Source organism: Anopheles aquasalis, chromosome 2 (assembly GCF_943734665.1).
Source record: "Anopheles aquasalis chromosome 2, idAnoAquaMG_Q_19, whole genome shotgun sequence".
Classification (NCBI taxonomy): Eukaryota; Metazoa; Arthropoda; class Insecta; order Diptera; family Culicidae; genus Anopheles; species Anopheles aquasalis.
The window spans coordinates 48,122,501-48,149,812 of NC_064877.1; the positions used below are offsets into that span (position 1 = coordinate 48,122,501).

Consider the following 27,312-nt stretch of genomic DNA (forward strand, 5'->3'; position numbering starts at 1 on the left):
GCGAAACCAACAGATGAGATTCCTCACCACGGACCACACCGCACGCCAACCCGGTGCGAGAGGAAATGATACACAAAACGGAGCGACCCACGGTTGTTGGACAAGGTTGTGTTGTGTTCGAGGGGGGGCGCTCCAGACGCACGTGTTGATCAGTATGATGATCACAAACGCATCATCACGCGCAGCAGCAGAGCACTTTCTGCGCAGATCTGACCCCGGTACGGTACGGAACTGGTCACATTATGCGCTCTCACGGAGAACGACCCCACGTACGTTAGTCGCAGCAAGGTGAGGCTGAGCTGAGGATGACTTCATTATTTGGGCAAATACCGTCTCCCTCGGCAGGCAGCCCAGTGCGACCTTCGTGCGATGACGCAGGGTCGGTGCTGCGCAGGGGTTTGCGCATTTCATTACGGGCCAACAAGAACCACAGATGACGATGGCGACGACGACGACGGCGCACGATGAGGACGAGGTTTGGCGCAGGAACGATGATGATTTCGGTGCTAAATTGCTGGTGGCCCCCGGGTGCCCGTGTGATTGAAATGACAGTCAGCCACTTATTTTAACCACCATCACCGCACAGCATCGGGCAGCATCATCAGGCCGCAACCTCAGCAGCAGCAACAGTAACAGCATTGGCCACAATTGCCTGCCGGTGAACTCTGGGGGCGAAGAGCGCACAGAGAGAGAGATACCCTCTTCTCATGCTCGTGGCCGTTTTGGACGCGGTGTGGGGGGGGTTGTCTTGTTTTGTTTCGTTTCGTTCTGTGTCCTCCCAGGGCCGGCCGGCACCGCACCATTCAGCGGCCAGCGATGCGATGGGAAACGAATGATTTTTGGGACGTTTTGTTCACTTTAGGATGGAGGTTTTTTTTTCTTTTTCTTTTTTTTTTATTTCCCTCCGACCTTTTGTTTGCCAGAATGGAGGAAGGGGTACAAGGGACACTCGGGTGAGGAGAATGCTGTTTATTCACTTTGAGTTTTGGAAACAAAATAGACGTTTCGATGACGAACAGCTTTTCGCGGGTTTTTTTTCTTTCGGTTTTCGATTGTTTTTTTTTCGTCGCAAGTTTCTGTCCCGCAAAGATCGCAACATGATCACGTAGCGATGCAGCATAGCGGAGGTACCGTAGCAACGGTGGAGGAAGCTTTTAACAAGCCACAAGTGGAGAGGCGAGTTTGCGTGAAATGAAGTGAAATAGTTGGATGTCAGGTTGAGCTAAGCAAACCGATTAACTAGCGTTCACAGTATGGCTTGATCCTGAACATAAATGTTGAGTGATCCGGAACCACTAAACGAGACATGATCATGCAACCGACCTTAGGAAGCTCTAGCGAGGAGGAAACGTCTGCAGACTACCTGAGGTCAGTTGGTGTTCTGCACTTTTCACAGCAAAACTCGTTTTAGTTGGCAATTATTCAAAGATTCAATTCTGGCCAAAAACGCGAAACAAGCTGTGATAGAATCATAGACAATCAAAACAGCCTTAAGGACATTATTATTTGGTTAAAAAACCAACTGAATTTGTCTAACGTGATGTCACAATTTTGCCGGTCCTCTCTGTATTTATCGCAGAAGAATGCCGATAAAGGAAGATCCTTCTACAATATCCAAAGGGTTCTCACAACAAAAAATGTGGCATCAAAAGATGATAGTGAGAACCAAAGAGATCAGGATAATCAGGATTACTCGCATTCCATGACCACAGCAAATACTGACTGGCCAAAATGAAAACCTGAAATCTACGACAGGAAGGCATAAGATATTCTTCTGCAATAAATACAAAGTGGAACGACAAAACAGTAACATCACGTTAGATAAAGAACACAAAATACCTAATAACAGTACTCTGCTTTGTGACTAAAAAAGCCGCTAATCCAAATGGACAAGAAGTCAAGATTCAAACGTAGAATAAGAAGAAATGACAAGACTAAGAAGAATATTAAAGAATCAACTGTGGAACTAGAACATAAAAAAAAGATAACAACACCAGAACAATACCCAACAAAATTATGAAACGTCACAAAGCTTGGGATAGTAGCCGGTCTCTAAAATATCCTCTGGGCAGCTTGCGAAGACCCAGGAAGCTGGACTCAAGAGCCGTACTGGGGTAAATCCTCCCTGTAGTTGAAGATGAAGAAGAAGAAGCGGTTGGTGGTTGAACTCTGGTGGCCAAGACAGCACTCCCGTTTTGTCCCCTCACTCCGGGATGGCTTCCTCCTCTTCTTACTCTTCGGTGCACTGCCATCCAGTTATAATCATAAATTCCGTGAACAAACTGCGATTGTTAGCGGTGGTGTGGTGGTGATTTTTGGGCAGCTAGAATTTCCTGCTCCCACCAGGGCCAGTGGCCACAAGGAACACATTTTCGGTAAGTTATCTCAAAGCGTTCTTCCTTTCCCCCCCCTTTTCTTCCTGTCATTCTCTCACCTTCCCTTGAAGCGCGCGCAAGAAGCGTAATTTACTTGCGGGACATTTCGGAAGAACGCAAACGAAAGGAACGAATCGTCGTCGTCGTCGTCGTTGTTTTGGGGCGAGGTAAAGGCGAGAGACGCACGGGGTGAGAGTAATTGTGCGGCGACGCGAAATGGTCACCTCCGTCCGTCCGTCCGTTCGTCCGTTCGCTCCGATTCATTTCACGCAACTCCATGAGAGAGTTTACGAATATAACCGGGCACCAGTCCGCGTCGGTTGCCGGTGGCCGGTGGTGTGGAATGTCTCACCACCATCCTGGTCCATCCGAGGGCGGGAGGACTAAACGGAGCACACACACTGGATCCGCCTGCGCATACCGTGGCCACGCAGTGACTCACTATGTCACCAGCGAGCGGCGGAGCAACGGCAATTACACACTCCTCCCTCTCACGGAATCACGGAAGATGTTGCTTCCTCCAACACCACCCCTGTCCCCCTGGGGGGGAGCCGGTTATGTGTGTTGCAACATCGCCCAACACTCCAATACAACACACCGACGTGGCCGCGGACCGCTGTGTGTTCGCATTAAATGAAGCGAGCGTTAAATTGCTTCTCTCCTTTGCCACGACTTTTTACGATGCGTTCTGAGTAAGGAGCGCGGGAGGGAGAGAAGTGCCCCTTCTTCCACGACTCCAGGTAGCAAACTATCTGTCTGTCCTCCCGAACCATCCATCTATCCATCCATCCGTCCATCCGTCTGTCCGTCTGTCTCACTGTCTGCCTGTCTGTCGTGGTCTGTCGCTCGGTGGCGCATCAAACACCAAAGGGGCACGACACTACCTACAAGTCGAGTCCAGTCCAATGGGGACGGGGGGACTGGATCCAAAAAAGGGAATCAACATACAGCATACACAATCATTAACGCAGTCTCGCGGCTTCTCCTCCTCCTCGGTAAGGCCCTCGGCGTAAGCGTGTGAGAGATAGAGAGAGTGTGTCCCGGGGAGGTTCCGGACCATACCTGGTAGCCTAACTGCCAGTCCATGACCATCATCTTCGTCATCTACCGGTGCTGCTGGTGGCCACGGAGCAAACGGAGCAACAGAACGCCGGCTCTCGGCCCTCGTCGCCCGGGATGTCTGTGTAAAGCTAGACAAAAACCGTGGTGCAAGCTCAACAAGTGGAGTCAAGGGTCAGCCGGGTCGACGGTTGAAGCAAAATGTGAGAAATCATAAAACGAACCGGTCAAGTTCTAGCCGAGTAGTTCGTCCACCAGGCCACACCAAGCCATGCCAATGACACCTAGTCGAGGGACCCCCGGGGGCCATTTGCAGTGTCGGATGGTTCTATCAACTGGCGAGCCGCCGCGATCCGAAGAACGAGCGATTCGAACACGGATTAGAGGCTGGCTGGAACCACAGGACCACACCACGCCCGCGAAAGCATAAAACAGTCAACGCGCGCAGCGAATCCGATATTTATTTCTTTTCGTCTTTTAACCGCACCGAGGCCATCGTGGCCATCGAAATGGGGAACCGAGGAGGTCCGTGGAGGTAAAAGCAGTTTATCAAGACCCGGAGATCAGGTTTCGATCTGCAGTTCCCAGCCGCCGTGGCCATTTCGGTGATCTTTTTTGCAGCAATGCAGCAGCAGCAGCAGCAACAGTATCATTGCCGATTGTCGATTTCGGTTGCCCAACCTGTGCAGCAGCCCCATCCTCAGCATCTCCCTCTCTCGGTTGCTGGTGCCTAAATGTAGTCTGATCGAGCGCGGAGATTAAGAACGTTCCGAGGCGCGCCGTGATAGGATGCCATTTTGGCAATCACGATCCTCGCCATCAGACGGTCACACTGTACGCGTTGGTGTTGGTGTGTGTTATCACGAGATGAGGGGGAGTGTGGAGGCGGAAGGATGGTCAAGAGAAAGTGTAACACATGTGGTGGTGGTGGTGGCCGTTTTGGCAGAAAAAGGCGGATTTTATGTAGCCGGGGTGCTGTCGTCATAAAACGAAGATAAATGGCGCGCGAGGAACGCTTCTTCGCGTCGTGCCTCGGCTTGGGAGGAGGACCACGAGGAGGACGAGGCTGTGAGACTGTGAGACGAATCATGTTGCATCAGGTTTCTCGCCGTTGCCGCGCGATGGTCAACGATCTTCCGCTGTTCCTGTTCTAATGTTCAACGTCTGAGGTTCACTCACACAACGGTCGCAGACGGATCAGCATTTGTGTTCGCCCGCTTTTTTTATGCTTCTGGCTACCCTCTAGGCACTACCACCATCGCGGATGTGATGACGCGCGTGAGGTAAGTTATATATGCCCCGGAGCATCATCGGCAGCAGCAGCAGCATATCGCTTGGTGGGGCAACAGTCGCTCCGATCGATGAAGGTGGCGTTCTCACACCCAACACCGGGTCGGGGAGTAGAACACCACCACGTCGCCGACGTCGCCGTCATCGTCATCTTTGCGTTCTCGTACTCGCGCGGATGGATCGAATTTCGTCGTATTCTGGCTTTATTGTGGTGTGAAATGGTTATGACTCTGCCCGTTCGCTGTCCTTCGAGCTTCGCGAGCCTCTAGATTCGACTGACTGACGGACTGCTGGCCAGCGAGGCGAACTTTGTGTCTAATTGAAGATTTATGGCAACTCTTTCTTTGATGATTGTTTCGCTTCGCGATCGCTGCGATCACCGCCGCGTGGCATCGCGGCTTGGTTTCTTCTGCGATCGATCGCTCCACACCATCCGGCCAGGTCGAGTGATAGTCCTTAAGCTGGCTGCTGCGACATTGTTGAACGGATTCGATGATCGACCCCCCAGTGACGAGGTGTTACAATAAATACTCCCGCATGTTTCTCCACCTGGGCCTCACTCATTCAAACACTTATGCGCGTGCACACGTTAGCCTTCTCATTTCCTTGCGCACAACACCAACAGACAAACAAACAAACAAACAAACAAACCAAATGGAGAGTGTGGCCAGGAGAGCATTACTCAATTTTCCTGTCGATCACGAGAAATCAAAAGGGGAATCTCGGTGCGCGAGAGCGGCCAACTGGGCGGCGATATGATTGACTGGCAATACCTTTTCCAGCGACGGGGCAGGGGGGACCTAGTCGAGATTGCGCGTGCTCTCGCTGAATCGATTTGTTTGTTTGTTGTTGCGCCGTGTGCAGCACGACGACGATCAACACTCCAAAATGGCTCGCGTCTGTTTGTTTGAGGACTCCGCTCGAGAGGCATTCCAGCCCCGTACTGCCGGGTCCTGGGCCCCTCCCACACACACGATAGTGATCGAAGGGTCGCTCCGCTTCGGATGAAAGTTAGAAAATCCGTTAATTTTGATTGATTGGACATCGAGCACCGGGCAGCACCGGCAGTGACCGCCATCCTTCGCCACGCTGACCTTCCATCGCGTGAGGGGGATATGTCAAATTTGGCATCATTTTTCCCACTCACCAGTCACCACCACCAAATGGCGGGGGGTGTGTGCAATAGGGGTCTGTTGGTGATCGTTACACGGTTTGGTCGCGTCACGAATTCGTTTCTACAAATCAAACACGCATGCCCAACCGTCCCCGTGTGGCCCGGTGCGCTGAACCACTTAATGTGCGAAAGGTTCCCCTCTCTCGGTTCCCCCTCCCCGTGCCGTGCCTTTTGGATTCAAAGTGGAATAAATTTTCATATTTATTGAACGCTAACGATGCGATTATTACACCTCGCAGCGATCAGGGCTCTGTGGGCACGAAACGGGATTACTGCGGGGGCCCCCTAACGAATCAATGACGCCGCTGGACGACGAAAGTGAAAGAGTCCCTACGCTACGATCGAGCTGCACGCCGGCTGGTCGGTCGATCGTCACGGTCGTCGCCCAGTCCAAAAGCTTAGCCACCCCTAGTCGCTGGTCCTGTGACGAAACACGTGTTCTGGTTTAATTTTTCAAATGCGCAAACCTGCGCCCGCTGCGCTGCCACCTGACGTGGGATCACGCGTTCGTTCGTTCGTTCGTTCGTTCGTTCTGCCTGCCAGGGCCGCGGGTCCATGATGATGTCGAGAGCGAAACGAGATCTCTCTCGGGTGTCAACAGACCGAACCCGTACTAAGTGTATGCTAATCGAGTGTGTGTCTGGGTGTATGTATGTGTCCTCGCCAACCTCAGCAACCATCGCAGGTGCAGCGACGGAAACCCCCCGGGGGGGGAGTTGCGGAGAGCTGAACACCACACGTCGTCGTCCTCGTCGTCGTACCACGATATGGGTCGTGACTGGCTGGCAGGTTGGCTGGTTCCCACCGAGCCACAAACCGGCACGGGACAGACGGCAACGGCAATAGGTGAATGCACGCCTGGCAAAAATGGACGCGACACAACACGACGAATGACTAAATCAATTTGTGGAGATATTAATAACTCGCTCGCTCGCTGGCTTGCGCGTCGACGATGGAACAGAAAATAATTATTTATTATTAATTAGCGAACGACCGAATGAGAGAGAGAGAGAGAGAGAGAGAGAGGGAAAGAAATGCTTGCGTACTGTTGCTCCGTGTCGGTGACGCTCCGTTTAGGGTCATTAGGAAACGGGTGGTGGCGATGAGGATCTCGAGCTCACTCTTACCCACCCCCCGAGGGGCTAATCGCTAGCTATGGTTTCCTGGCCAATTTGCGATGCCCCACGGCGACGGAGGCGCCTGCTTGTCTTTATTTGCAGTTCAACACACTAGCAGCGATCGCACACACTAGTTGCTGCTACTAGATAGATCTGTCAGTGCGTTTACAGGTGCCACTAATCGAATACTCGTAGCGTTCGTGCCGTTCCACTACGAAATTGGTTCCCTCTTGCACCGGTATCAAGATGGTTTTAGATAAAAATTCAATTACCTCGCGCTCACACTATCTTAACGTGGCCACGAATCAATGCCGCGTGAAATCGTAATTCGCCTCTCGCTAGCCGCACGATAGTCGTTCCAGATCCTTGGGCGAACTAAATCCCGCAGCCACACGCTCTTATCTATCCCCGACGGGGTTACTGGACTTCGTGGCTGGCGAATCATATTTCACTGCCACGGAACGAAACGAAACGAATCCGCACGGCACGGGCCATTTAGCGCTGCTGCCCTGGAAAGCGGCAACGAGCAACGACAACTACTCCGACACTAAACTGCAATTATGACGCCGTAATCTCTGTTGCAGATTACCGGAGCGGGCACAGCGGGCCATCTGTTCCGTACCACTCCATGGTCCATTCCCGTCCAGTCCAGTCTTATCGCCGAGAATTGTGGCACGGTTCCGTGGACTCTCACGCGCATGCACAAGATAAGGAGCGGTGTGATTGGTGGAAATCTGACTGGACCTCGATGTTGCGCATCCTTCCACCCCGATCTCTCTGGAGGGGTGGCGAAGATGCTGCCAAGGTTGCTCACCCTCTCTCTCGCTTTGTCTCTCGCTGTATCCCAGTGGCGAGGCCTTTCCTGCGCTTTCCAGCAATAAATCCGGAGACGCACAGCGGAACGGAACGGAACATCTTCTCCAATTAATCAGCAGCAGCCGGGACTAGGGGGTTGGCGCATTGCGTTGGATTTTCGGGGGAAGGTCCGGTGGTGGTGGTGGTGGTTTGGTGCGCTGACCATCCGCAGACGCCCGGCACTCCTCTCGTCTATGCTTAAGGCGCTTTATGCTGCTGCTGCTGCTGCTAGTGCTAGTGGTGTCGAGGTGGAATGGAGCTCGCTGTATGATTAAACCGAAGTAAAACAGGAAATGATGCGATAAATGGTCCCGCTCGAGGCGGCTTGATCCACCCCTGTAGGCCTGGTGCTATACGCAGCTCACCAGCTAGCCAGCGGCATCAGCAGCACCAGCAGCAGCAGCAGCAGCAACAGCAGACGCCATGGCCGCCCCGGGTTTTCACCGAGCAAAAGGAATGCGGTTCGTAATGCGAAGAGAGCGCCACCCTTTGTGCTGCCTTTTGTGCCTTGCCTTGCCATGACCGATGTTGCGCGTTGCAGCCACCAGCCCTTCTCTTGCCCTTCCTCATCGCGGGTGTTTTGGGTTTTTCGCTTTTGCTCACTTCCCTCGCCCCGCGAGAGAGAGAACCGGGCGCTTTCTTCCGTTTGTTTTGCGCCAAGCAGCGTGCCCTGCAGAGGTTTGCGCTTCGCGATCGTCGCGGTGTGTGTCCAAGATTTCAATCTACATATGTTTCTTTACTGTTTGTTCCGGTCTCGAGCGGTCCATGGACTGTACCCCGGTGCTGTACTGTCCGGCTGGTGTCCCGGTTCGGATGGTCGCGGCATCAGCACCAGCAACCGGTCCAGAAGGTGGGCGAAAGATGCGTCTGTTGTGTGAACAGATTGTTGATTTATAAGCCCCTTACGGGACTCGTGAAGGCACACACGCGCTGGGCCGCAAGGTGCTACAGGCTATACCATCCGGCGGACTTAATCCGGACCCCGGATTAATAACAGGTGGATCATCAGCGCGCGATCATCGTGTGAGCCTCTCGCCGTCTCGCGGCATATCGCGGCGTGTAAATTTAATCTTCATCCCAACTTCCTTCCTTTGTTTTTCTCTCTCTCTCTCTCTCTCTCTCTCTCTCTCTCTCTATTGGTTAGTGATCATCATTTTTCAGTTTCGCAATCCCCTAACCTCCCCCTCGGGGCGAGTTCAAAAAGTCAAGAAACAACGGAACCGATTTCCGTACAAAACCGATCCACCGATGCCCATCTTCGATCGTGGAGATACTGGGTGAACGGAATCGGAGTCCGGTGTTACGACTGGATGGCGGTACAAAACCCGAGTGTCATCTCGAGTGCCGTGCCGGAAATCACGAATTACCGCCAGGGGCCTCACAGAGTAGCAGCCGGCAGTCAGTCCATCAGTTCGCTCAATCCGGTCAAACCCTAGAGGGCATTTCATCAGTTCACCAGAGGGAGGGGTGAGAAGGTTTTTATGGTGTCCTCTACGACGACTCAATTCCGAAGAAGCTCACGCACGACGCTCAAACTTCGAGGACCGCAGGGGAAAAAAAGCAAAAGCGAAGGAAATCCTTCACGATCCACCGGAATGTCCGGTGTTGCCCGGGCGTTGGATTATGTTAAGCACCGCCACCACTACCAGCCGGCCATGGTAAACACGGGGACACGTTCTAGAATCGTGAAGCAATTCGCGCCGGCAAGCCAGTCGCGTCGAAACGGAATTCCTGTACTCCCCTCCCCTTCCCACCATGCACTGCATCCTTAAGCAGCAGTAGTAGAAGAAGAAGAGCAGGCCGGAACAGACCCGCAGCCGTAGCCTTTAGGCGGCCATTGCACGCTTACAAATGGCCAGATTTACGATCATTACGGAGCGGAGATTTTCGGCCAGCGCCAGAAGTGAGAAGTAATTTGAAATGGTAAAAAGGACGTCGCGGTGCAACGTACCCGCCCTCCCTTCCTCTGGTGATCCCCCGGGTGCTGGGAACAACCATTTTTGGGGCGCACCCCGAGAACCCCGGGACGCGCGTGACGCTCCGGACTGAATACTAATGCGGCGGTGGCCATGGTGGAGTTCCCAGCCCGACGACGACGACGACGATCGCGGGTGCGTACATGATGGTCGTGTCAACACCATCTCGCCTCACCTCCCCCTTTCCGGGCACTAATCAAGCCATTAGTGAGCTTGTATCCCTGAAGCATGTGGCCGCGTTCCACCCGCGATTCGCGCAATTCTCCAGCGTCCAGCGGCAATAAGCAGCGACCAATCACCACCACCGGGCACGATCGGTTCACAAGAGTGCACCAGCATATGCATGCATGCATCGTCCTGCCGTGGAGTGCCGTGAGATGCGAGAACCTCCGTGTCTCAGCGTCAATTAATTGCCTCTTTATTTATCGGTGGCCATAAACTCGGACACACGGTGTCGGTGGGGCTGGGTGCACTCCAGCGCGTCCCGTGATCGCGACGATCGCGGTCCACATTAATGTCCGAAAACCGAAAATTCGAAAATCTTTTCTCCGATCTCCACGGGGCTATAACACCGATCCATCAACCAGCAGCTGCCGGTGCCGGTGCTGCTGGTGCCCGTATGTAATGTAATGACTCCTGCTGGCTCCAGTGCGTGTGTTTTCTCCATTTTCCAATCTCGACCACCACCGGGCGTCAGCTTTACCAGCCAGGTCATGAAACATCGGTTGTCGCTGGTTACAACGTAACACCACCCGTCGTGGTGACTCGTAATGGTGGTGCTGGTAATGAAATTAACTTTTAACAGCAAACTACAAACCAATCCACGGAATTGGATCTCGTATTCGAAATCCGATGTTATAGATACTGGACCCCAGGATCGAGGCCATTTCATCGGTTTACTATCGTACACATGTGTGTTTTTTACAGCAACACCGCTCCTTTGCTTCGCCACCAAACAAACTCTCGATAATAGGACGTGAACCGTCCCACAACTGTCAACGCGTGATCCACGCCACGTTACCACAACAACAACGAAGAAGCAGACGGCGACGAAGAAGAATCGAAAGCCCTCGGATCAATACAGCGCCGGTGCTGAAGAGGAAGGAGGAAACAATTGCTCACCAGCCAGCCCCGTCAGCCAGTCATCTGTCTCGAGCAGGTCTTTACACACTGTTTTAATGATTTGTCTCGAGTGTCTCTTCGAAGCAGACGCTCTCCTCGACGTTGCGCCTTCCCACCTTCCCCCCCCCCCCCCCTCCGCTTTACGTGCCACCATTACGATTAGCTGATCTCGACCGGCCGACCGAACCGATCGACTGGACTGGTTGGCCGCGTGTTTTATTTGAACAACAATCAAAGCGTCGGAGCGCATCGGATTCCGGTGGTGGCCTAGCTCCCATCTCCATCTGTCGCCACCGGACGGGACGACGACGAGCTGCAGCAAAACTAGAAATGACAAACGTGTCTCACGGGATGCACCAGCCAGGGGGCCACAGGGGGCTCATTCTACTACTGCCACGGATTGTCGTCAATCCCGATGACGTTTACCGGTTTTTTTTTGCACTGGCGGCAGTCACGCGCGCCACTAGCGCGAGCCAGAATGCGGTGCTGGCGCATCACGCGGCTCCTCGGTGGCGCGGCCCCCCGGTCCAGGGCCAGGTAATTGTGCGAACGCGGCGAGACGCGTCTCGCCAGGCGACCAGCATCCGTTCCGTTCCATAATTACCATCGACATATGGCATATGGTGGTGGATCCGGTCCGGAGCGTTACGCTACCACGCATTACCCGCATTGTCCACCCGGGCAGCAGGTGCTATAGAGCTGGTTACAAGTGGGATACTACGAGATTTATGATGTCGGTTTGAGGACAGAAGTTCCACTGGATCGGAGTACGCGCGCGCGCGCCAAAGTCTCCGTTTGCGATCACTGGACACTGCACCTTCTCCTGTGTCACTCCGGAACGAACCTAACGGAGCAGCAGCCGGAATTCCATCCCCAAAAATGATGATACCGGTGCTTCCCGTTGCTGGAAGTTGTCAATTAACTCCTAATGACTCCGCGCCGTTTCGTCGACCAGCGATGGTGCGTCCCAAAACATTTAATTAGCGTTATGAATAATTCCCTAACGCGCACGCACACAGCCACCCGGCTAACCGCGTGTGACCCCCCTCGGGCGGATTGACAATAAAAGCATTAAAGCAGCTTCCTCATTTCGCGGCGGCGGTCTCGGCGTCTGCTGCTGCTGCTGCTGGATGGATGGATGGGCAATAATGTAGACGACGATGAAGACAAGAGGAAGTTCATCGTTTCTTCGATGGCGGCAGGCGGTAGGTGGAGAGGAACAGGCAGGTCGGACAGTTTGGCGTAATTTTTCAGCACCTCGTTCTCTCGCGGTTAGCCACTGCTGCCCTGCCCTGATTTATGGACCGTGACTGGACTGCTCGTGGTAGATCAAAACAATGTAGCTGCCAACGATAGGGGGGACGATGGACCAGGCGATGCGGGGTGCGGCATTGTGGAATGTGTGGCTCGAACGCTCGGAGATCGGGGGGGTTTTTTTTTTTAGAGGAATTCTATTTGTGAACCCACTTAATCTGAACTTCTGGAACCCATGCGCTGGTGGTGTGCACGTGCTGATAGTAAAGCAGTCCGGGTCACTGCTGCTGTGCCCACTGTCCACACACTTTGTCGGTGGCCGAGCGGGGTCAGAACAGAAGCTGGCCTCGCATGATAACGCCGCCGTCGAGGTTCCTTTATCAGAACTCGTCAGGGCTCGTGCCAATTGACATTCCACTGGTGGCGCAAACAGCTGGCCAAGATGCGAGCGTCCAAAGGAGCGTCCATGTCCCGTGCCGAGTACGATACCGGACGATAGCCTGGCACTGGCCGCCGCCGCCGACGTTGGCCTTCAAAAACGGGTGCATTTATCAACCACCCGGGACCACCCGGCTGGTGGCGCAGTTGGCACGGGCCAAAATCCGGAATCCAGCATCGCAATAGCTGCACTGCTTTTCGTTTCGTTTCGTTTCATTCCATTGGTCTGCACCACGTTTGACCTCGGATCGAGATTGACGACCACAAAACCAACCAACCAAACAGTATGGCCGGCACCGCGAAACACTCGAACGTCCCTTAAGGGGTGTGAAAGGTTGATTTATGTCCATCAGGCCCCCATTCCGCCCGCGAGCTCTCTCTCTCCCTCGATTGTCAACCCTCGGGGCCATTTTCTCATCCTCCCTCAGCCCCCCACCCCGAAATGATGCGGGAGTTAATTAATTCCGTTATCTTTTCGCTATTTCAGGCCTCATTAGAAACGATAATTAATTGTCATCTCGACCGCTTGGCCGCTCGACCATCCCTTGCTGGCCTCTCGAAGGAAAGGTCACAACAGAAGGAAAGGGAAGCTGGCGGTGGACCAAGAGGCGAATTGGGGCTCGTCCTGGTCGACGCGGAGTGAAAATGTGACTTGCTGTCCGGGATAGGCGGCCATTGGGGTCGGAGTTGCCAGCTGACCTGCCCGGGGTGGATCGAATGGCCACCGATCGATCTCGTTCGCCCATCCGTCCGTCCGTCCGTCCGTCCGGGAAACGGGAACCGGGCGAATGAGGACACGACACGGGACGATAAAGGGTAGAATTTCAAACCCAGCCCGTTTCGCCAGATGGCCACTGCCGGGAGTTGCGCGGGGTTCGCGAATTGAAAGATCGCGAAGCAGCGATCGGCGAGGGCGAGACGCTTTCGCTCGCTCATCATCGAACGCAGACGACAACCTGTACGGCGATCGCTGGGGGATGCGATGTCTCGGAGGTCGGTGTATATCGGGGGCCATACCGGGTTCGCTTCGAAAATTAGCCAGCGAACGCCAGCTGTTTTGCATATTGATTCTATCGAAAACTGATTTCTCGTCTCTGAACCTGAACCATCGTCGTCGTCGTCGTCGTCGTCGTTGTCGTCTTCCGTGGGTCGCGTTGTGCCGAGGGTGCTACGGTTTCCGCTCAGAAACCTAGATTCATGACTCTCCCCCCCCCCCCGCACGACCCCCGTGTTCCCGTGTTCGCGATCGCGCGTTGTTTCGGTTTTTAAATATTCTGCAACATCGCGATCGTCAGTGTGATGTGATCGCTTAGTTATTTCATCCAACTCTTTGTGTGTCTCTCTCTCTCTCCCTTTCTTTTTCTGGGGCAGAAGAGCAGCGATCTCGGTCTGTGGATCTTGGCATCCGCGATCAACTATCATCACATCGATCAGGGAAGCACCACCCCCACGCGATCGGGCCGTTTCCGCGTACGGTTCATTCGCTTGCACTTCCCCAGATCGATCGGATGCATACCGGTACCAGGACGGGAGGGGCGGATCGTGGGATCTTCACCACGCGATCGCTGGTCTAGCGATCGGGACGGAGGCTGCCGCCCCGAAAATGCCTCGCTCGAAGTCTCAGCCTCAAATTGCATCTAATTAAATGAAACTTTATCTCCTCGCGCGTAGTACCGCATCGATCGAGGACGATCAGCATCATCGCCATCGTCTCGTGACCATCGTCGTCGTCATCGTTGTCGTTGTCGTTGTTTATACAGCAATAAAATGCAAAAATAAATAAAATGTCAGCAACGAAAAAAGAAAATGTGATCATAAATATGCCGCGACCGAGACCGATCGGTCCGATCAATAGCAAAACCAAAACAAGAAAAAAAAAAGAAAAGAAAATGTCCAAAAAGGATGCCGCCTGCTCCGGTGTCGATCAGTCTGCAGACCGTGACCGCGACCGGCGACCGGCGATCATCGACGGCGTTGATGCCGTCTTGTGGTGTGATTTATTTTGATAACTAATCACACAAACACCTCTCGATACCTTGACCATCATGTGATGGAATCATGGGGAGGGAAGTGCACAGGCAGCACACGCAACACGCGCTTGTTTGATTTTTGCTCACGTCCGGAAATGCTGAAGCTGAGAACCGAACGATCCGAACACGCAATGAGTGATGCGGATACGCATTGCGCAACTCATCATCAACCGGGGCCAAATTTCTGGTGAGAATTTTTTCGTTTTTCGCATCGCACAACGCAATCGATGGCCGGCCGATTCATTAGCGTATTCAAGGTTGCCAACAAACACCCAGACTCCGGTTCATAGTGGATGGAATCGCGCGCGCGCACAAACATAAAATTCCAAACCCAGCGGTCCGTTTGCGCTGCGATCAAACGCGATAACCCAGAGAGGAAAAAAGAGGTTAAACCAAAAACCCGGGGGGAAACAGCACCAGAAAGAGCGGAAAAATAGAACGAAGATTCTAATTAAGATAAAAAAAAGAGTGGAAAAAAACGGCGGAAAGCGAAACTGGCGGCACAAAAACCGATCGCGACCCTCTCTAGCGGGTCGAGTAAAATTGAAATCTTGCCTTTGCCCCAACAAATATGCCATCCGGGGTGGTTCGCGGCACAACGCTTTCCGTGAGTCTTCTTTTCAATTCCGCGGACAGGATCGAGCGGGCACGATCGGACCCACCAAAAAGTGAAGTGAAAATGAAGAAACAAAACCACTGCGGACACGATGGAGGCTCTCTTTTGGAAGGAATGCGGTACCCAGGGCTTTCGGTTCGCGTCCTGTTGTGCCACGTTTTTCCGTTCTTCTCCCGTCCGAATGCAGCTGCGCAAGAGATGATATCGCGCCAGGGTTTGGCTCTGACTTAACCAAGTTGTACACCGGATAAGATACCGCGCGATCACAGCGCGGTCATAATGAGTCGACGCTTTTGCTCTCCCTTTTCTTCACTCTCTCTCTCTCTTCCTTTCTCTCTCTCTCACAATATTTGGGATTTCATGAGATCACGCCCTGTGGACCAAAACGGCATCCTAACCCTTCATGATCCGATGATCCGATCAGTGTCCAAGAGGAGAAGCACAGGCGAAGAGGATGAGGAACCAACAATGGAACCGGTGCGCTATGGTATGAGATAATTCACCAATTCAATTAGCGTCGAATAATGAAGCGAATGTGCGCACGAATCGATCGGTTCGGTATGATCTTATTATCAAATTATAGCCTTCACACTAGCGCTAGCTCCCCAGCCATTGTTGGGGGCCGGGAGAGAATCGCGATGGACTCCACCAACTCCACCGAGATCATCACTCTGTGTGCGTGCGCGTGTGAAGCATTAATTCATTCCGCAAACGGCAACCGCTCATCGATCTTCGCTTCTCGAAGCCCTCCCCGTAATGAAAAACCGCCTGTTTTGGGGCTTTTTTGTTTAGCTGTTTTGGGCACAATAGGGAGGAAGGAGATGTCCAGGGCGGCCATCTTGGCGGCGATTACGATCAGAAGCCATCGAGGGCCACCGGTGAGCCTCCACGCCGTTCGCTGTGGCTCTAATCGATCTCGCTGGCCCTTGCCGGTGACAGTTGATTAAATTAGAAGCCACTCTCTCTCTTTCTCTTTCTATGTCTGTGATTCGTGCAAATCTCGGGGGGGATGCGATACGGAAGAGAGACACCAGCACGCAACATGCCTTAGCGGCAAATTAATGGGACGCCAGGGTTTAAGCAACAACTCCCGCGAACCTAGGTGACAATTGGGGCTAGCAGCGACCGAGCACAAACAGGAGACGCCCTCTCTCTGTCTATCTTTTCACTATCTTAGATCCTCTTAGAGGGGCCATCTTAGATTGGTGGATGGTTTCCACTCTTCACAACGCATCCATCGATCAAACCGCGCACCGGTTTCCGTAACACCAGCGCACCCCAGCAGCAGTCGTCACTGTTCTCTGCCAGAGGTTACCGATGCCCGATTGTCATCGCAATCGATATTTCACCCCGAACAACGTGGCGCAGCGTAGCATAAATACCATCGCACTTACGCAGCCGCAACCTCAGGGCCCGGAGTCCAGGGCCGTTGTCGTCGTCGTCCTCGAATGCGATGCAAAGATTTCGACAAAAATCGGTTTCGTTCGTTTCATTTTCAAGATCACCGCGAGCTGATAAGCCATTTAGCTAACGGCTCGCTTGCGGGAAGTGGTGTGACGGACGGGAAGGGAGCTGGAGGCGAGGTTTGATGAGCGATCGTCTTGACGGTCCGCGAAGACGACGACGACGGTGATGATGGTGATGATGATCGGCGCTGTGGTGGTGGTGGTGACACACACAGTGCGCGCGATCGCAGGAAGACACCAACCAACCAAACGACGGAGACGACGGACGACGGAATCGGGTGAAATCGATATCGTCCATTGAAACCCATCCGTTCATCCGTCCGTCCGTCCGTTCGTTCGTCCGTGGTCCGTGGCGAGATCGCGGGAAAAGACATTTTCAAAAACCCCGCGATAGGACGCTATTAATCAATGCCTCTCCCCGAAAGCATCACCTTGCGATCCGCGGTCCGGGACCGTCTCCACCGGTCACCACACCACGGGGAGAAGGGGACATGGTGGTGGGGAGAGATGCTTTGAATTCGTTCTGTGCCATCTTCGGCCGAACTGATCGACACCAACAACAGCCCCCCCCCCCCCGGTTTGCAGCTTTGTTTCAAGCGCCCAGCTTGGCCCCAGGTCCCGGTGCTCTCTCTCTCTCTCTCTCTCTTTCTCTTTCTCTCTTCATCTCTTTGGTTGCTCTCTATCTATCGATCGTCTGGGCACCGTGGCCATTCGGTCGTCGACAATTAATAGAGCTATTTTATTATTTTATCCATCGAACTTTAGTGCCCACATCGTGGTGCCATCGTGGACCGCGGAGCTCTGGCTCTGGCTCTGGGACGCTGATGTCATTTTCTCGGAAGAAACCACGGCGTGTCTCAAGGCGTCCAACGCACCCAGAAACCTAGTTGCGAACGCTTGGCCTTCGTCTTGGCGCACAGCGGCTTCGCTATCGGTGCTCCGGGCTCTTCGAAGAGAGATAGCAACGAATGGGACCCACCAAGGGAATGGGGGAGGGTGCAAGGTCCACCTTGATCGGTGGTGGTTCTTCAAGTGGTGGTCTGCTTTTAATTGGGTTGGGTACAAAAATCTCCCCCCCCCCCCCCTATTGATGGAAGGAAGGTGGAATCCAACCCCGATACGTTCCGTGGCCACACCGCCGTCCAGAATCGTCAGCAAAAGGGAAACGTCAGCATCGCTGAATGGTCGGGACGAGAGGCGAGGAACCAGAAAGCGAAAGAAGGTCCCAAGAAGAACGAGCCACATCGAGCAGCAGCCACTGGATCGGATCGGATCGGATCGGACCGGGACAGAGACACTGTGCGGCCACTAATTAGGAAATTATTCATTATTTATCTCCAAACAGCGCGCACCCTCGCTCTGTGTGTGAGGAGGGGTCACTGGTGTCGCTTGATCGCCCTCCACTTGGAACTGGATCGTCCAATCGGAATGGAATCATCGTGTGATCATTCCGTGGACCTCTGGATGTGTGTGGATCAGCAGCAGCCGCCGCAGCAGCAGCATCGCGATTTGCATCCACTGCTCCTCTGTTGTTTTGTGGCGCTGTTCTTCCTTCCATGTGTTGAGTGACGCTTTTTTGGGAAGCAAAAAAAAAACAGAAACGATCCAGATCGCGACACCGTATCGGTGCTCAGCGAGCGATATCGCGGCTCTGCTGCCTACCTGCGGTGTTAATTTGATAATCAGCTGCATTTTAGCGTCATCGCGAGGCTGAAGACTAATGGTTCTGGGGCTTTTTGGAGTTAATTGGATTACACGATGATCCCACAGCGCCAATCCTAACCCGCCAGGCCGGTCCGTCCTGGTGACACACGGTGCTTGCTCCCGAAACCGAATGCAAATCAATCAAATCCACCACGCGGATTCCTGGCGGATGCTGCACGGCCAGCGAACGTCGTTCACACGCCAGAAAAGACTTTTACGGAACCGAATGTCTCGCTCCCCGTTTAAAAAGCAAACGGACCAAACAACAACGGTTTTCACTGTCACCCAAAAGCTCCAAAGTGTGCGATAAGCGATCACGATAAATCACCCGGGCGAAGCACGAAACAAAGCTAGGACTTTGGGTCTTCGAAAGTGGCCCCGCACCGTCCGGCCAGCTGTTGCTGGATTAATTGGCTCTCGAAAACCGCGGGAAACCCGCGGGTGGAAAACGGTATTTCATCATCATGCGCTTACGTGGACGCATTTGATGGGATTGATTAGATGATCGCGATCGATAGCCAATCGATCGATCGATACCGAGCGAGAGCATTTTCTTTTTCCCCACGAAATGCAATTAAATATCTTCAAATCAGTGCCAAGCCAATTCCGCGTACTGACGGCGGAACTAGAGCATGGCTTCGACGAAATGCGCGATCGACTCGCGACAACTCGCGCCCTGCCGAAGCCATTGATTCGAATCATTAACCGTGTGGCCAGTCTAATTGGGTCCACACCACACTCTGATTCTGCATTTTTCCGCAATCCCTTTTGCACACCACCGGTGAATTGCTGTAATAGTCAATTAATCACACAGAGATCACCACCCGCAACGTGCAGCGTCCAGAGCGTGGTGGTAATTATGTGTAATGGCCAGCCTTTCGAATGAAGCCATCGAACCTTATCATCAATCGCTTGAGTCACCGTGGCCAACCGACCGGTATGGCTCCAAACCACCATTCACCCATTCCGATGAATGGTCAAACCTTTCTCCGGTAACGTAAGTGAACGGTGGCCCGGTGTGGCGCTCATCCTTTCAACCAATTCCGCGATTATTCGCTCCAAATCACTCTCCCTCCTTCGCACGCAGCAGAAGCAGCAGCTTCATTAATATTCAAATGGCTCGGTGTGGCACGGTGGGAGCGCACTCAACGCACCTGGGCCACTGCCGATGCTTATCGAGCGCGTTCACCATCACCACCACCACCACCACCACCGGCTGTCCCACGAAGCTGTATGAAGGTGTAATACGTGGATAAAACCTGCATTAAATATTGATAAGCTGCCAGGCAGTAGCAAACGCAGGTGAGGCGCAATGGGAAAATGTCTGGCCACGGTCTGAACATTCACTTCGCGGGGCTGGCGCGTTGCGATGGCAACAAATCAAACATTCCGAGTGACATGTTGTGGTGCTTGAAATTTTACTTTCTTGCCACTGAAGAAGACGCGACAGCAGCAACAGTAAGGTGGTGCAAGAGAGGGAGGATAACGAGGAGAGGGGATGCGAAGAGACACGTCGCAACGTTCCACGATCCCCCCCGCACCACCACAGCAGCACCACGGTCTGCTGGTGCGGTGCAAAAGGTGCCAAGACGCAAAGTTGCCAGCTAGAAGCGAACGATGGTACAAGTGACGAACCTCTCCGCCGGGGTCCACCGAACCGTGGGACCGACCGATCGAACACTCGTCGCACGTTTGACGATTGACTATGCGCGCGCGGCGAGCAACCACCTAACGGGATGATGATCGTTTGATAGGGCAAAATGGACGACGAGGAAGATTCTCGGCCACAGAGGAAGAGCGCCGAGCGCGAGCGGAATGGGAGGCCCAGGGATCGGAGAAAGGAACGGAATGGAACGGAACTTACCGGTGAGATCGCGGTGAGAAGTACGACGACGACAACGCTGGCCAACGAGCAGGAGAGGTCGCCGATTCCCATCTTTCTCCGTGGCTTTTTTTTGTTTCTTTCTTCTGGGCCTCTTCTTGGCTGCGTATGCGTATCGCGGAGCTTCGGCCGCCTGTCTCTTGCTGCTCACGGTGCTGCTCACGGTGCTGCTGCTGCTGCTGCTGCTTCACTGCTGTGATGGCGGCTGATGTTGCCTACCGGGCACACCAACGTACCAGGGTGACCACGGAGTCACGGTGTCACTAGTACTGCCAATTGTTACGCTCGTTCTGGCAGAATCTTTCATCACTAGCGACACTGCACGGCCACACCATCACCACTAGCTTCCACTGCACTGCACCAACCACTACAATTGCTCTTCTCTCTCGCTCTCTCTCTCTCTCTCTCTATCTCTCACTCTCCCACGCACTGCTCTTTACGCATCCACTGTTGCACAGTTCTCACGAGGGCTTCTGATGGCTAATGAATGAGGCGCACAAGAGTAAAACACGCACATCAATAATGCACCACATACTACCAAAGGCACCACCGCACGAAACACGCGCACCTTTCACCCACCGTGATCACCGCATCGAAGGAAGCCGCCCAAAAAGTAACGGCCCGGCACAAACATTCGAGGTCACTGAGCCACACATACGACCCGCCGTTTGTATCACCACGAAGGATGCTTTCGTGATGCTGATGAGGATGATTGCAACTGCACGCGAATGCTGCTGCAGCTCATTTAAATCCCCTTTTTGGGCACCGCGGTTACTACTGGGACGTTTCTGGTGTTCAGCTGATTAGTCTGCTCGGCTCATTAGCACCGCACACCAACATGAATTTAAAACTGAGAGGCACAATAAAGGGCACTGGTTGCTACTCCACTTTTTGCTTTTTAGTGCCACGGTTTTAGTGATTAGGACTAACGTCGTCGGTGCGGCTTGCACAAAAATATCGCACGCACTATCACTGGCACCACAATGAAACAATCACCAACCAAACAATCGCGCGGACCACGCGGGTAAGCGAGAGTACGGTGCCGACGGCTTCACGCGGTGCTATCCGCTCGCCGATCCGGAGGCTGAATTTTGGCGATTAATCCCGCTACTTTATCACTTTTCTTCTCCCCCCGGGGGGACGGTTTCGTTGTGGTGATAAACTTCTTTTTTTTTCTTTCCTTCTTTTCAGCAGAAAATTGGCCACAAACTCCGGCGGTCACCAACAGCTAGCGAGCTAACGGAACTCCACGGTTGCTGCTGCTGCTGCTGCTGAATGGGAAGACGCTGAAACCGATTGGAGCCAAAAGCATCTCTCGCGTGCACGTTGCCGTTGGAAACGATCGACCGACCGATGATTGTTGTTTTGTTGACACACAAGCGCGCACGCACGCCGGGAATGATATTCAAATAACTTAATAAGTTATGATTATGATTATTGTCACACAATCCCCCGCATCACGTTTCCCTCCGGTATATCGATGGCCAGCTAGTGGCGGGATTAGACGGTGGATGATGGCGCCCCCGTTCACTACTCCAGGAATGCCCCCACCGCACAAACACACGCGCACGATGATTAGAAAAAAGGAAAACGGAACGGGTTGGGGATGAAAATCCGCCTTTCGCGCACAATAATTTGTATATTCGTATTCTGTTTGAGGTTCACTTCTTGGACGCCAATTCACACAACGCGCGGCACGGCACTCTGAGATTTGCTTGCTTTCCCACGCTGCTGCTGCTGCTGCACCGCTTCGTGCACCTTGGAATGGTTGCTGCGATGCGATGGTGAATTGGTTCGCAATCGCGCACGGCCTTACACACTGGGGCCAGATAAAATGAAATCACAAGACACCGGGGACCCCCCCGAGGGCCCAAGAGCACTGCGAACACTTGCTTGCTGGCCGCTCACTTGTAACCGTGGCCGTTCCTCTCTCTCTCTCTGTCGCTCTCTCTGCGTGGACACTTGTCGACGGCCCGCAGGTACTACGAAAGTCGGCGAGCGTAGTCGTCGTAAATGCCGCGCGGTTCAACCCGAAAACCGAACGAACGAACACCAGCAGCGACACACGCGCAGAACCTCCGTTCACTAGGATGCCTTTCCGAGATCTGCTGAGCTCGTCGCTCGGGGCGTTCGTCCGGACCGACACCACGAGCCGGAGTTTACGCGATGGGAGGAGTTTACGGCAAACCGCCGGCCAGCCGTCGGCCAGCCGTCTTGCTTGCGGCACCACGATCCTCCGATCCACGAGCAAACGACGAGATCGAGCTCGCCTCGTGTGATCTGTTCGCCTTCGGCAATGACGAACCCGGGGGTCTCACCACCGGTAACCGGTGTTTTTTTTTTGTTTTGTTTCGTTGTTGGGGTTGCGGAGAGCATCCCAAACGTATCGTATCGTATCGTGCATCGTTCGCTGGCGATGAGTGCCCTCAGGATAAAAAGGGGTTGGCAACTCACGGTGTGCATCCTGCGCGCTATATAGTTCCGGTGTGGCACAGTTGGCCTAGGGGTGAACACGCGCGTTGCCTTCGTCGCCACCCTCTAGTGAACTGGTTCATCATCGCATCATTTGATCGGCGGCTCGCTTCGGACACCACGCACGATGTGCACGATCTTGCCAGCGGCAAGGCAAGCAAGCAAGCAACCGAGCCATCCAGCCAGCCAGCCAGCCAGCCAGCCAGCCAGCCAGCCAGCTTTTCGCTCTTCACCTGACCTACAAACACAAATATTACGATTTTCCCCCTGAGTTTCCACCCCTTGCAGTGCTTCGTCCCCTTCATGATGACACTCGTGCACCCCTAGATCCGCGCGTCTTCAGCTCCGGAAATCAATTGCATCGCACACGGATGATTGGTCTCGGTGTTAGTCACTCGCTCTCTCCCTCCCTCTTTGATCCCTTTTTGATCCCTCGAGACAATTACAGTACAGTGCTCGTGTCATATGGTCATAATCGAAGGGGAAGGGACGGGCTGGCCCTCGGTAGATGAATTATTGCATCATCCGGAGGAACGTTCGCCGACCTCGCCCAGGGGTGTGACCATTCACCACCCTTCACAGGAGATTGGTGAAGGCTTCCGGGCTTCCGTTCCGTGGTTTTAGGCTTCATGTAAATTTGCTTTTCGAATTAAAGGACATTCATTGGCACTTGGCTGGTTCCCGGGGGCCGCCCAAGGTTGCACATGTTCCGGGCACAGATGTCACGGTCGCCCATTTCACAGCTTCGATTGATCGATTTTGAGCCGATTAATAAACGGTTGCCATGGTCTTTCGCTTTCCCTTTTTTTTCTAAACTCTCAGTTCCTGTGCGTCCTGCATGGCCGACGGTCCCGTTAGATTGCGTTACGAATTCGGGTTTCCGTGCACCAGGCCACCGGGACGGACCTTCGTCTGCCTCTGTCGTTCTCGTGTCTTTCAATGGAAGCTATTCAACAGGTCCGCTCTGCCGGTTGGTCCGGTCCTGTCCTGGATTTGCATTTAATTTGAGTCCAAACGAACGAACCCGGCAAGTGTCCTTTATTCCGGTTGCTACTCACTCAGGTGCACCTCTTGGCTGCACAAACCACCGTCGTGACCAGTGTTAGTGGATTCATTGAGAAGTTTTGTGGCTGGTTGACTGGCGCGATGCGTGCGTGGTTCGAGGGGATTATCTTTCGCACTAATAACCCCTCGGCAGTGGCCACAACGCAACGCAACAGAAGCCCAAGGCCCAAGCAACGGCAGCCATAGCCCGAGGGCTTCGATGGCCATCGCGTTGGTCAGTTTAGGAAGATGAAGGAGGTGCGCTTATCCCACCGATGCACCGATCCTGCTACTGATGATGATGATGATGATGGCTTTCCGGACAAAAGCTCCTGACTGGCCGGTAGCCGGCCTTCGTGTCCGATCTCGATCAGAGCCTCCCAGATCTCCCCGGACCCGTGTTATTAGTGGTCTTATTGATGGGTGAAGGGTTTCGAGAGCATCTTTCCTATGAGTCGGTCGTGGTTTTTTTTCTTCTCCTGTTTGCGTTTATGCATCCCCCCCCCCCGGTTCTGTCTCGTCTGCCAGACAAGCTAAATGATGATTTCGGCCAACCTGCCAGCCAGTCAGCCAAACAACAAACGCTCACACATCCTGTCGTGCCGGCCACGATGGCCACGGAACGGAGAGCGAGTTTGCGAAACTGGTTTCCCTTCCCCTTGCCTCGTGTAAGAAACGGAAAGAAAATTATGATTTTGATTTGGCTGCACACACGAAACCCATCCTCCGGGACTGGGCGGCCGGGTATATCCTGATGGGTCCCGCCATGCCACACCACGCCACGCCACGAAAAAAGGGAGTTGCTTCCAAGAGCGACCAGCACGAAGACGATCGGGAGATCAAGAGAAGCGGAGCAGCACCAACGGAAACAACAACACAAAAACACAAATGAAACGGCGTTTTAAACGCGCAACCCTGGCCAATCGCACACAGACAAGCGCGCTCCTGACTGGCAAGGGACGGGGATGAGGAAAGAATCGCTGCGAATCGAAGCGAACGGGCGCTCGCGCGTGATCCGCGCGGGAAACACTCGAGCTTTCGATCCTCCGAGACGCCCGGCTACATAGATACATCATCTGTCCGGCCCTGCGATGATGCACCTTTTAGGGGCGACAAAGGGAAAGCCGAGGGGTAAGCATTTAATAAATCGAAAAACGGGAACGAAAAATAGCAATCATAACTAACATCAACACCGGCCGGGTTTGACGAAGGTGGGCCCAAAAAGGTGGGATGACGGCGGCGCTCGCCAGTTCGAAGGAGTTTGCGTTTGAAGTTCACCAACCACCAACCAACCGGGCGACCCCCAACCGCAGTGGTCGGTCGGAGGAGGGCGCCGCGAAAGGTTTAAATGAGATAACACAAAACACAAGCGCAGGCCACGCAGGTCCCAGGACGCGCGAGGCAAAGCGGAGAGATAAAACGAGCAAAAGGGGAACAAAACGAAAAGCGAATCTTCTGCGCCGAGCGGCGATGAAGATGATCGGTTAGCTGGCTTGCTGGCTGGTTGGAGCGATCGCGTTCGCTTGCCAGCCTCATCATCAACAGCAGCAGCAGCAGCAGCAGCAGCAACAGATCATCAAACCGAGAGAACCGCGAACCTTCCTGCGTTCTGCGTGATGAGCAGCGCGGTTTCCGTGGCAACCGCTGGGGCGTGCACTGGGTGCGCTGGGCTCACGTGAATGACGATTTCCAGCGAAAAATCCTGACCAGAAATCCAGTTTTTCAAGATTTTTATTTTCATCCGACCAGCGGTGCATTCCCAGAAGTGCCGGCCAGTGGCGAAGCCCGGGCGGTCGTGCCGGCCCGGCACTAAACACTTTTGTCCGTCCCTGGCCTCTGCTGTCCTCCTTGTCCTCTGTTCATGTTCGCTTCAAGCACGGCACCAACCTGCACGGCAAATGGTGATTTGTAACAGATTCTCTCGGCGCGTATCGTCGTACTGGCGTGCTAGTGTGAAAGTACGCCAAGTATCGCAAAAGGGACACCAACACACATCCACACACCCACAGTACAGTATGGAATCCTTACGAAACCCCCTGATTTTTCCTGCGTACCAAGCAAACCAGCAACTGGTTAAGTAACGCCACGAAGCACGCCACGTTGGGGGCATTTGGGGGCAACGAAAATCACATTCCCTACCAGGCAGGCAGGCAGGCAGAGGGCCGGTCAAAACAATATACGAATCCGCTTCGCACACGGACCCCCTCGGACCCGCGGATGGTCTGATGAAAATATCGATTGCTTCATTTGCTCTCGTTTTTCCCTCGAGCTTGCTAAGGGGCCTTCGTGCGTTCTCTTGCCGTGGTTGTTGAATTTCGGCGTTTCGGCCTTTTTGGCAAATCCATTTCGGTTACTACAGTTCAGAGTTGGTTCATATTTTGCCTCCTCCCCCCCTGCTCGGTGCTGCGGCAGCGGCGACGTCGTGCCGAAGGATTCTTAGCGGTGACCAACGGCAACGGCGTGACACATTTTGGGGGCCGCGCGAGACTTTTCTCGGTCAGCTTAAGCGCTGAAGAGGGTTCGAGGACCTTAACGGTACGAGATGTGAGATTTACTAAAGCAAAATTTCGCGTGACCGCCCCTAGCCTGGGCGCGGTTGTTGACACAAGGCGCAGCCGGTGGTGAATAGGTGACTACCCCCTAATGGTATTTGGTGTTGATCTAGGTACGCGAAAAAAAAAACCATCGAAAAATGTATTATGGATTTGTAACACTTCATGCATTTACTATATTTTATGCCCGAGCTATTTGTCGCTTTGTTTCTGTAAAGAATGGTTTCGTTCAGCATTTCGCGTTGAATTGTATGCACTTTCGACTAAGTCTCTTCTTTTTCTATATTTGATGTGGTGTTTAATTTATTTTTTCTTTTTATTAGAATTGAAACTAGTTTCATTTAAATTGTAGCACATTTGTAGTATTTTTCATGCAGTGATTTAATGGTAAAGTTATGTAGAATTCTTACTTTTAAAGGGCTAATTTGATTTATGTATGAACTGAATGTTTGACCCAATATTGATGCCTGTTTGTATTCATAATATATGCAAAATGGTTAGAATAATCGAATAATAAGTGTTACTAATTTTCTCTCTTTGCCAATGCACCACTTTTTTTTTTAACTTATGTATGATGTTCAGTCGTTTTTCTTGATCATTATGTGATTTTCTTTTCATTCTTGTGGTATTTTACATTATATTGTATTTCTTATCTTAAAATTGAATACATCAAGATGGTTATTCGATTCCATTCCTTACAAATTGTTATTGTTAGTTTTTTTAAATTGTTTTAAACCATACTTCTTAGTGCATCTTGGGTCTTGTTCTTTTTTCGGTCTCTTTTTATATATTTATACACTTATAATCTCATTACCTTGTTAATAGCTTGATCAATCCTTATGTTTATTATTATTATCTTTTTGTGGTTGAGTGTTCCTTCATCTT

At 53.0% G+C, this 27,312-nt stretch overlaps 1 protein-coding gene across 1 annotated transcript in view; it reads right to left on the reverse strand.

Annotated features, from left to right (window-relative positions):
* LOC126580822 (protein serrate-like) overlaps positions 1 to 20,537 on the reverse strand; it is a 95,626-nt gene extending 75,089 nt beyond the window's left edge. Inside the window, exon 1 of the mRNA XM_050244089.1 lies at positions 20,342 to 20,537. Within this exon, the coding sequence (XP_050100046.1) occupies positions 20,342 to 20,413 (72 nt within the window). The 5' untranslated portion in view covers positions 20,414 to 20,537. The remainder of the gene's footprint in view (positions 1 to 20,341) is intronic.
* Between the last annotated feature and the right edge of the window lie 6,775 nt (positions 20,538 to 27,312).